General features: G+C 41.1%; 1 protein-coding gene across 1 annotated transcript in view; it reads right to left on the bottom strand.

Moving 5' to 3' along the window:
- cacna1bb (calcium channel, voltage-dependent, N type, alpha 1B subunit, b) overlaps positions 1-12,007 on the bottom strand; it is a 207,017-nt gene that overhangs the window by 111,329 nt on the left and 83,681 nt on the right. The window contains exon 7 of the mRNA XM_039614707.1: positions 7,154-7,341. Within this exon, the coding sequence (XP_039470641.1) occupies positions 7,154-7,341 (188 nt within the window). The remainder of the gene's footprint in view (positions 1-7,153; positions 7,342-12,007) is intronic.

Below are 12,007 nucleotides of genomic sequence, written 5' to 3'. Positions count from 1 at the left end.
TACACACCGGCTCACTCCTTGGTGGCTGCTTATCGGGGCCTGGAGCCTGGGGCTAGCTCGGGCCACTTCGGGGGTGGGGTGCCCTGGGGCTCGGTCACTCTGGCACAGCTGGCTGCCGGCGGAGCTCACGGGCATGTCACTGCAACCCCCCCTGGCTTCTGCTCCGTGGCTGCTGAGTGACCCCTCATCTGGGACCCTCCTCAGCTCTTTCTGGGATAGTGGCGCGGCTGCCCCTCTGTTGGTCTTCCTTGGTCTCTTGTGTTCTGGGGGCCTCTGGATGTCTGGAGTTTTGATCTCCTCCATACCTGCTCATGCCCTGGAGGACGGGGCAGTGGCCCCCCACACCCTCTAGCAGATCATTACATGAAGGAACCTTTTAAAAAACAAGCGCGTCCATGCTCACAGGTGTACACACGGGTGCTCACACACAAACTACACCCTTTTTGGCTCCTACCTCAAAGCACACTGTGCGCTGTCGATCTTACGTGCTGCACAATAATGTTTAATATTTAGTATTTACTGTTATATTCCCATATATCATCGTGATGTTGTTTATTCTATTGCTCTCGTTTTCTTCTGCTTGTTTTCTTTTTTCTTTCTCAACAGGTGATCGATATATGTATTTTTTGTCTGCTTATTTTGTTGGTTTTTGTTTTTTGCCCTTTATCCCCGTTCCTCTTCTCCGCTGTTTTTTCCCCCTCTTTCTTTTCCTCATTCAAGTCTGTCCCGTATCTAGCAAGTGAAAATAAAAAAAAAAAAACAAAAAAAAAAAAAAACAATAAAAGGTGAATCAAATAGACCATTACGGCAAGGCTGGGATGGTCCATTTGGTAAAGTAAATCCAGTGGGCATCTTTCTTCGCCTTTAGACAATAATTCTGATGGCAAAAGAACCAAACGGGACAGGCAAAAAAAAAAAAAAAAAAAGTGAAAACTTTTGCACTGTGTAACCTAAAATAATTGTCCAGACACATACAGTATGTCAGCTGCCTCTGAAATATTTAAGCTAAAGAAATAAAAGTAACCCAGAATTCCTACAAGCAATCTGATAAATGAACAGCATGTGGATTTATAAGGTTACTGTTACCCAGTGGCTCTGCCTTACAACTTAGAATGAGAAAGCTATTGGTATTATACTGTTCACATTAACAAACTGCTGTAGAAACAGAGCTCATTTCATACCATTACATACATACTGAAAATGATGATGCCTTTAAAGAAAGTAATATAAGCACTGAGCTACTATAAAATCATAGGATACAAAAGGGGAATCTATGTGCTGTATGCATCCACTGCAACCTCATGAAAACAGAAAATATAGCCACAACAGCACATGCAAATTAAAAACCTGTTTAGGAGGAATTTGGTTTTAGATTTTAAAACCTTAGAAACTTAATACTCAATACTAGAAAAAACAAACCACTAAAAAGATCAAAGTATGAGTACCACAGTATAACAGCTAAATACCATCATAGACAGTATTCTAATCTCAACTCTTTATATTATATGTGACAACAGGACAATATTTTCTTAGTTTAAAAAAACCCCAACTGTTTTAGAGGTAAATTTATTTAACTTAACCTCAGTATAACTTTCCAACACATTTTGAATATTAAATCAATACTAATATAGTATTTTTATGGCTAAAGAGAAAGATGTAAAAAGAAAAAAAAGTAAAGTTTTTCAAAGATAGCAAATCAAACACTGTCCACTGAGCCCAATACTGCATATGAGTGGTGAAATAAAACCCCAAAACAGCAATTAGATGAGCCAAAGCACTTTTAAAACTAGCCTGCCTCCCTTAATCATATGCTTAAATGGTCTCTATTCATTGACATCCCTGATGTGTGCAGGAAAAGGCATGTCTGGCAAGGTTCTCAAAATATTCAAAATTAAATTATGTAATAAAATATTTGTAAAAATTAGACATCCGAATGTGAAACTACATAACTGATTGTGGAAAAACACAACACTACGAGAGGTGTTCTGTCTCCTGAATGCAAAGGTGAATTTTGAGCAGGCACACAGCTACTGGAGGTTAATGGAGCACTATGGACAGAATGGCTGTTTGGTCTTGGTGTGCAGACTGCAGACTTTAGATACACAGGTATGAAGAGAGAAGGAGAATGGTTTGGCCAACTAATTATTGGATGTAAGTGCACAGATCTCAACTGAGCACCTGATGTTAAACAGTGTTATGTCATAACTTTTTGTGTGGGGCCCATTTTCTTTTCCAAGATGATTTGTGGGACAGCACCAGTTCACATGTGTCTGAAAATGTGTTTCTATGAGAGCAAGTGAAGACTGGAGTTTAAATACCTTAGCTCAACCATCCAAAGCAATGGATAGTGCACAAGCGAGTTAAAGGAGCGAGGGCAGGCAGGGATGGAGAAGAGTGGGGTGATTTGTGACAGAAGTAGCAAGAGTGAAAAGGAAAGTTTACAAGACAGCAGTAAAACCTGCTGTGATGTATGGTTTGAAGATGGTGACACTTACAAAAAGACAGGAGGCAGAGCTGATGTTGAGGTTTTAAGAAGAAGGGATAGTGTATACATCACACAGAGGATGTTGAGAGAAAGACCACAGAGACAATTCAGATGCAGTGAAGGAGGACATGCAGAGGGTTGGTGTGACAGAGGAGGATGCTAGGAATAAGGTGAGAGGGAGGCAGATGATTGGCTACCCCAAAAGAAAAATAAGTAGAAAAGACTGATGAAGTGGGGAAAAAATAAGGGACGGCGGTTTTTTGTAAATTCTAACTTCTAAGAGCTTGCATTTCTTGTCATAACAATTTCCATCGCACACAGAAGTGTGTGAAGACATTTATAGTATGTACCAAATTTTATCAGGTTTATTTTTTTATTTATTCGAGGTATCTGAGGTTGGCCAGATGAGTATAGGTCTTGTTAGTTTTTACCTTTACAGTTGCCTTTGCTTTGAAATTACAGAGTTGATAGCCTCTAACACAGTTTCTTCAGCACATTGCCTTTTCTCCACATCTCAATAAGTGACTCAGTTTCACACTAAGTGATATAGGAGTGTCTACATTTACTCATCAATAATCAGGCTCATGCACATACAAACATTTCCACAATGGCAGAGAAGAAAAAAAAAAAAAAAAAAAAAAAAAAAAGGACCATTCCTAGCCATAAAGACGATGAAATGAAGGTATATGCACATTCTGCATTTGTGCATGGACACAATTTTCTTGTTGGAGACGTGGGCAAGAAATACAGCGATAAAAGCCAAAACAAACTGGTCAGAGTAAAAATAACTGGTGTATCAAAAAGGGATGACTTTGAGCAGAACGAAATGTAAAAGGCTGAAAATGCAAAGAAAACGTTCCGACTGAGAGGAAAGGCGTTCTTGGATCACAGCGGTGCGCGACTGCAATGCTTAGGATAATGAGCCAGAAAAAGCAACAGGAGATGTTTGAAGTGAATTGAGGAAGAGCGAGAAGAAGAAAAGAAGGAAAGATGGCTCTGTAAGTGGCTCCCACTGTAGTACCAGTTAGCTGCTCTCTTGTGGGAGAAGAGAATGCAGGGAAAAGCAGAGGAGATGTGTTTGGGGGAATGAAAGAAGGATGTAAACACAGGGAGAGCAAGGGATGATTAACAGAGGAAAACAGGAAAAAGAAACGCAAGTAACAGAATTTAGCTGTATTTATTTATTGAGCAAATAAATGGATGAATTCATCATTAATCACCCATAATTAGGGCAAACGCTCTTCTGTTTTTCAGATGCATATTGTATGAGCCATTCACATGCTGCACCAGGCTGGAGTCGCACTTTGTCACCCGTTCAAGCATTTGCAAGGTGCAGCTGTCTAATCATTGCATATGCATTTAAAGGAGGATCACACCAACAGTACCGAGGCGATTATGTATTCCCTCTGATTTAGTGAGGTCACAGTATTTGTGGCAGTTTTGCAGACAGATTCTCCGCCTTTGAAACGAAGGCAATGAAAACATCACAGTGGGGGTTTAAAGGAGTAAGAAGGAAGAATGCAGCAGGAAATGAAACATGCTTTTAAAACAGGCTGGCATGCAACTGGGAAATACTCATGGAAACAAAAATTAGACGATATCTAACAAGAGCAGTCTGACATGAGTCTCTGTGAATCTAGATTAGTTTATGATACTTTTGGAGAACACGATCTAATCCAGTCTCCTAATTTTTCCTGTTTCAATTTGGTTTGCATGAAAATGATACATAATGTCCTGCTTTTCTGTATCTTTAATGATACAGAATTCTTCTGCAGTTCAACTGGGATAACTAACGGCTAATTACTTTTAATTTGGGGCACGTCTAATGTCTGGTGATTTTTTTAATGCAAATCTGTACATTACTTTGTGTAATTCTGCTCAAACACTGCTTTAAATAACCTAACCGATCCAAACCATAACGTCCCTGCTAATTACTAAGATGCAAAGAAATTTGAACTGTGAATTAAACCACAATACAGGGCAGCTGAATGTCTCTTTATTGAAAGACATCTTACTGCGTATGCAGCTGCAACTTTAATCATCTAAATCTACAGTGGGTTTTCCCCCCCACAAGTACTACTACTGCAATAAATGATACTTTGGTTCACAATTTTTAATTGGGTTAAAATAATAAAAGACAAGAAGCTCTGGATAAAAGTGGACATTGCCACAACAGCCCAGACATGTTGCCATTTCCTAATTCTGCTTGGCTGGACAGCCCTCATCCTTTAGGGACTCTTCTCTCTTGAATTCTAGCATCATGTGTTTTCATAAGGCACTATCACACTTTTGTCTGCACTGAAAAAAAAAAAAAAAAGGTGCTGGTGTTTAGATAACAAAACTGTCTGGGTCTGTGATAGAAATGGAAAAGTACTAGAAACTTAAAAGGCTGGAGGGGTTTAACCCAGTGACCCAGTTGTCTAAGACACAAGAAATCTCTGTTTTGAGTCCAAGCACAGAATGTTACGTGACATTTAGGCTCCCTCTTTTCTTCTGTTTCTTCTCATCCTTTAATGTGCTCTGGTGGCTCCAGCTGTGGAAAATTTGTCTTTGCATCACAAGAAAGAAACTTGGAACAAACAGAAAATAAATCTAAGATTTATGTTTGACAGAATTAAGAAGGCTTTGGGAGAAAGAGGCATCTTCATGCCCTAAAATAAAACCACAGAGTAAATTTACAGCCGCTTTCTTTTGGAAAAAACAGCCAGTCTTGTTGTTTCTTCTGTGATGTTTGTGAATGTGTATAATTAGTCTTGGGTGAGCCTTTATTTTTCACTGAGCCAACCAAATTGCTTATCTTTCCCTTTCCCTCCAGCCACCATTGATCACATCTTTATGCTTTAACTGGTATTCCAATAAAAATATCACATTTTTCTACTTGCTTTGCAGAGCACAGCCTGTAATTTAAAAAGCTTCCTCTCTGATTTTTATGTCTTTCATTTGTCGTATACCGCAATGTTAGTGCCACTACTCTATTTCACATCACGTACTCCCAGACATCCTGAGGGAGCTCAAACTAGACTCACGCCTTCCCACTGAAAAGCCAGCTGAGGTGGTTCGGGTATATGATCGGGATGTCTCTCTTTGTGGGCATGCCCAAAGGGAGTACACCCCGCAGTATAGACCCAGAACTCACTGGTGAGATTATATATCTTGTCTGACCTAAGAGTGCCTCGTGATCCCTTAGCAGGACTGAAAACGTTAAAAGAAGAAAGAGCATCTCAAATAACCTGGTTAGCCTGCTGGCATGATGATTCAACTTCACATAAGTAAAAGAAAATGGATTTATGCCCCTACTTGCAAGTTTCCTCACTGAAGTGATAAATTCCTGTTTTTTATTTGTATATCCAGTTCTTGTTTTGCTAAGTGTTTTTCTTTTTAATGTGCCTGCTTGTGTTTCCCTCTGTCTGGCTTTTCCCTTCCAGTTTTCTGCTCTCATTACTGCCTGATTTAGTTTACAGACTCCTTACTGTCCTTCCCACCATCCTGTGTTTGTTTTTAGTCTGTCTCAGTCTTTGTCAGGTTGTTGTCGGATACCTCACGTTTTCTCTCGCTTATTCTTTTCTCATTTTGAGACATTTTTTTCCTGCCATCAATGTGCAGCACTTTGCATCTTTTAATTTAAGTGACTTTCTGACTCCACTCAAGTGCACTCTGGCTCTCTGTCTGTCTTTGGGTTGAACAATCTCTTCAACACGACTGATAATTTTCATGCATTTTTCCATTACGTACTTATTTGTTACTGCTAATTGCTTTACCATAACCAATCAGAGATAAACACCAGTGAGTGGAAAACATTCTTCTTTAAGCTCTCCTCTCATTTCGTTTATGGTCATTTAACTTCTGATTTGTTTGGGGGCTGGTCTTTTTTATCAAGTGTTGAAGCGTAAGACTTTTTTCCTGTTTCGGTTTAAAAGAAAAAGACTTACTCGTATTCTGTGGATGCGGATGCACAGGGACACTAACACTGAACAGCGACACTACCATACAAACAGAAACCTAGACTGACACTGACACACTGAAGCGGATCCCTGTTTACTTGTTCAGCATTTGAGCAATTGGTTTACAGTATGCCTACAAAGAGGCATGGTCAAAGATGAAGTAGTCCAAAGTTTGCAAGTTTTATGAATAAATCAATGTGAAATACCTTAAACAAAAAAAACAACCTGGTGGTTCCAGGTGTCAACGTGTGCTCCATGTAAGTGTGGGGGAAACAGGTCAGACCCAAGCACAATTTTTTTTTTCCAGAAAATTTAAAGCTCTGCCAGGTAAACAAGCTAAAAACACCATGATTCTGCTCGTCTAACCTTAACCTCCAGTGGTAGGCCAACACTGTAAAGGTTGCACTGAGGGAAATGCTAGAGGAAAGGTCATGAGATTCATGCACTTTCATTGTTTATCTCAATGCAAAAATAGAACAAGAAATTAAGTCAAGCCACAAGTATCTACAGTATAAAACTATTGTAATCAGTGCATAGAAGTAGAACAAGGGTTCATGCTCTTCACATCAGCAAAATGCATATCCTGATATCATTATCAAAAAAAGAGAGATAAAAATATGGAGATAATAAAACTGGAAAAGTTGATGAAGAATGAGGAAAAATAACATCTCTGTGGATAATATAACAAATAAGTGGATGTTCAAAGTTTTAGTGTGGATAGACTCACGCTGTAAAGGATGTCCACCCAGCCCTCCATGGTGATGCATTGGAAGACGGTAAGCACTGCGAACAGGATGTTGTCGAAGTTGGTAATACCAAAGTTGGGTCCGGTCCAGTACACTTTACACTCGCTCCCACTGGGACAGGTCCTCGCTGGGGGCTCATTACCACAAGGCCAGTCAGCTGTTCTCTCATCTGGCCAAAAGAGAGATACAGAGAGAAAGGAAAATGATTCTGCCAGCCTGTTTAAATCTACCAGACAAATATAGCATAGACTTGTTCCTGCACTTGTGTGCGTAATCAAGCAGAGTTATCCCAGTGTTTCCAAAATGTTTCACAGTCTTCCAAAAAGTCCAACCATCTACTCCTAATCAGTCATCGTTCAGCAGCTGGGTGTGGCCTGTGTGGATCCCTGCCTCCTGTACCTACCTTGCTGCGGGCCTACCATCCACTCACCCGGGCAGCGCACCTGGAGTTAATTCTGGGCAATCAAGGGAGGGTATTTATGGCCAGTTCACCAACCCACCTAAGATGGTAACAGGCTTTAGCTCCAGCACCAAGGCTACGTTCACACTGCAGGCGAAAGCGCATCAAATCCGATTTTTTCGCCCCTATGCGACCCGTATCCGATCTTGGTATGACAGTGTGAACGGCACAAATCCGATATTTTCAAATCCGATCTGGGTCACTTTCGTATGTGGTACTGAATCCAATACGTATCCGATGTTTTAGAAAGCGACTGCTGTGTGAACGGTCAAGTCGCATTAAATCCGTCTTTTACGTCACTGACACAAGACAGACGCCAATTATCAGCGCCGGAGAAGCGCCCGATAGGACATCGCGAACGATTTCCTACCATCCGGTGAAACTGTTGGGAAGACAACGTTGGAGAAATATGAACATTTTATTTTTACTGTATTTTCTGCAGATTCTGACAGAAATCTGCAACTATCCTTTGAAGCACCGCTCCTCTAAAACAGCAAAAGGATCATTATTAGGTTATTTGCATTATTATGTAAATAACAAAATAACTTAAAGCAAAAATCTGGAAACATAAAGTCCGAAGTCTTTATATTAAGGGCAATCAGTCAAACAATATTGTTTGCTCTGGGTCTAAACAGAGCGAGTTGTGTGTGACATCTTCTTTTGCGCATGCGGGCCGCTTTGAGCGTTCACACTGGAGCGCGTTTGATGTCGCATTTTATGTGTAGTGTGAACAAGCAGACAAAAAAATCGGATTTGATCAAAAAAATCGGAATTGAGCATTAAGACCTGCAGTGTGAACGTAGCCTAAGTGCCAAGTTCCTTGTATGTTTACCTTGTGTTCTCTTCTCTGCCAGCCTGCTATGCCACAACACCACCACTAAGGTTCACCTTTTGGATTCTGGACACAAACCCTCTCAGTATTCTCAGTCACACTACAGTATCACCAACCGCACTACATGCCTGCCCTCACCACCCCACGCAGGGGCCTGGAAAACTCAGGTCAGACTTCCTAAACATTCCTCTGCCACCCACTCGGACCTCTACCTCTGCCTCAGCCTCCTCCTACCCAAGTAAGCCAGTCTATTTCAGTATTCACTATAAACTCTGGCCCAACCCATGCACCCACTAACACCTTTTCTCTCTCTCTCCCTCTAGTGCGCACCGTGAGCACTACGCCACCAGTCACTGCTATGTAATGTACCTAAGATTCTCTGCCTTGTAGTGAATTGTGCATCAAGTCAAGTTTCTAGGTTTTTGTTTCGCCACCACACTAGTGCCCACCCACAAAGCATTATATTGCGTATAACGCCACGCTAAGGTTTTTCTCTCCTTTTTTTCCCTGTGTTGTTGTAAATAAAACTTCTTTAGTTCAACTATTCTGCCTCTGCACTTGAGTCCAGTTCTGGTACAGGCCTCTGGCGCCCTTGACAATCTGCTCCACCCACATTCACTCATTTTCTCAAATGAGGACCACTGACCTAGTAACCTGTAACTCGGAGTCAAGCTGCAGCCTCATTCTTTCAATCACTGCACAAAGCTCGGGTCGACAGGTGAAGGTCAATCCAACAATCATCTTGGGAATTACAAGCTTTGCTTGGCTCTCTGGCTTGGTTCACTTTAAAAGAACGACGCTATTATTGCAGCTGAGGTACTTAACTAGCAGCAAATCTTTAAGCTCCTCATCTATACTGATGACACCATAGCTCGGCCTACATCTGTAAAATAGATTTCTTGTATCTTCTTTAACGTAACAGAAAAGAAGATGGCATAGATGAACTTGGGGCATCCTTTCTTGTAAGTTAGGTCAAGACATTCTCCATTGATGTCCTTTCTAACATGTAGCATGCAACAGGAAAAGGCTTCAGACACATTGGCACTATTAGAAATATAGCATGTTGTTTATATAATAAGGCTGCTTGGATAGAGCAAACAGGAGGCAGCACATATGATGGGTGCAGCACTGAATCCACTGAACAATGAGCTGCACCATCACACAGAGTTTATGGTAGGGAGAAGTCAGGTTAAACACCACCTCTGCTGATTGATGTTGAGAAATGAGTGAAAATAGCTGTAATGAAATATGTGAATGATGTTTTACGGACTTTTATTTCATTTTCTAATCTTTTCTTTGCATCACCACCAGCGCCTGGGCAAAGCCAGAGAAACTTAGATGATGGTGTCAGCAGTGCCAGAAGATTAATTAAGCAAATGTGCATTGCATGATCACTAAAAGAAACACAATTCAATAACAACAGTTTTACTGTGGATATAAACAGAGATAGTTGTTACACAGAGCAGTAAAAAAATCAAATAAAGTACTTCAATGCACTTGAACTGTTTAGGTTTTATATGGAAAGAATTCAGATATCATCAAATCAGGCAAACTGCAATTTGTGTGCTTTCACTTGAAGCTCTGAATCTGCACCATCTCTGTAATTGCATCAGCTGCCAGAACACTGTAAACCATCCTGCTGGATAAGCATGATTTAGTCGTATTCTGCATTCAGTTTCCCTTGGATGTCAGAGCTGGGAGTAACGTAACTCCTGAGTTCAGTGCTTTCCAGTGGTAAGCTGGAAAAGCTTGGAAAAACAAGATTTGTTTTGCTCCTTTGTGAAGTAGAAACTTTCATGCATCACTAGCAATACAGCATAATGCCTGCTTTTGTTGCGCTTGAAAACACCACCGCAGCATGTTCATGGAAAGAATCTCATCAGTATTCTATGTGTAGCTTGTTTAGCGACTCAGTAGCACAGATTATATGTTTTAGAGTTTTACTACATGCGCTGCTGCCATCTCGGATTGTAAATTTGGAGTTGGTGAGCTCTATATATTTTATATATCTGAAATGAATGCTGTAAAATAATTTTTTCCAACCTGCCGTGGAAGCCGTCTAACAAAGGGATGGAATCTTTTCTGGGATTCTCAAAGTGACAAATAATAATATTGGCGTGCATGACAGGCTGCAGAGAGTTTGATTAAAGGATGTGCTGGCACGCATGTCAGCAGATGGAAACAAGAATAAAGAATAAATACTCTGAGTATAACAGATGCCTTGTGCGTCCAGAGTTTCATGAGGCGTAGTGGCTTGATCACAAGTCGAGCCAAGTTTTAACGATGATTTGCAGAGCCAGATTGCAAAGCCAACATCCCTCTGGTGTCACTCCAGTGAAATGTGTCCTTTCCTTCCCACTGACAGGTGCCGTGTCAGCTGGACTCAGTGTTTACAGGTGATATGGGACCCCTCTGAGTTCTTCATTTTCTTTGGCTGGCTACACTTCTTCAATTTGTAAGAAATGATAACCTTAAATAACATGTTGTTACTTAAAAAAAGTAAGATGGCAGAAACTATAAATATATATATATATAAATGCATACATATACACATACACACACACACACATATACTGTATATAACCAGGGTACATATATATATATATATGTATGTATATATATACTGTATATATATAGATATAGATATATATATATATTCTTCTCTCTTGCCCACTGATGCCTTCTTGCTCCAGTAGCCCACTTCTCGTCAGGGTGCCCTGGTTCCTCAACACCTGGCGTGGACCTTGTTGATCCGGGCGACGTCCGAGCCGGCATGCCTTCATATTTATCTGTCTCACTCATTGTCTGGGGTAGGCTCGCTTAGAATGGGGGATCTAGCTTTAGGACCCTTACTGGATACAGACACCCCAGTCGGGAATCGAAGATAACAGTGGTCCCAGTGGTAATCGGAGCACTAGGTGCAGTGACTCCCAAACTACGCGAGTGGCTCCAGCAGATCCCAGCAACAACATCGGAGATCTCTGTCCAGAAGAGCGCAGTCCTAGGAACAGCTAAGATACTGCGCAGGACCCTCAAGCTCCCAGGCCTCTGGTAGAGGACCCGAGCTTGAAGAATAGACTGCCCGCAGGGGCGAGCGGGGAATTTTTTATATGAAGCCTCTGAAGTTGGACTTGCCAAAAAAAGTCTGAAAAAAACTGATCTTCATTTTTCAGCTCTCTTGTGCCTATATGTGCCAAAAATGGCAGTTCCTCTAGTGGCAACTTGTACTTGGCCTTAAAAGTGAGCTACTCCCCATAGATTTTATCCCTTCATTTTCTTCCGCTTATCCAATTCAGGGTCACAAGAGTCCTCGGCGGATACGTTCTGAACAGATCTCCAGTCTGTCATAGGGCTAACACAAAGACACAAACAACCATTCACACTCTCAATCACACCTATGGGCCAGTTATGACCACAGAGTGAACGTAACATGCGTGTCTTTAGTCTGTGGGATGAAGCTTGAGTACTTGGAGAAAACCCACAGGTAGAACATGCAAACTCCACATAGAAAGGATTCAAACCCAGGACCTGCTTCTGGGAACA

This window comes from Oreochromis aureus, linkage group 7 (assembly GCF_013358895.1).
Source record: "Oreochromis aureus strain Israel breed Guangdong linkage group 7, ZZ_aureus, whole genome shotgun sequence".
Classification (NCBI taxonomy): Eukaryota; Metazoa; Chordata; class Actinopteri; order Cichliformes; family Cichlidae; genus Oreochromis; species Oreochromis aureus.
The sequence above is the reverse complement of the archived record's forward strand: the minus strand, read 5'-3'. Positions and strand labels throughout refer to the sequence as shown.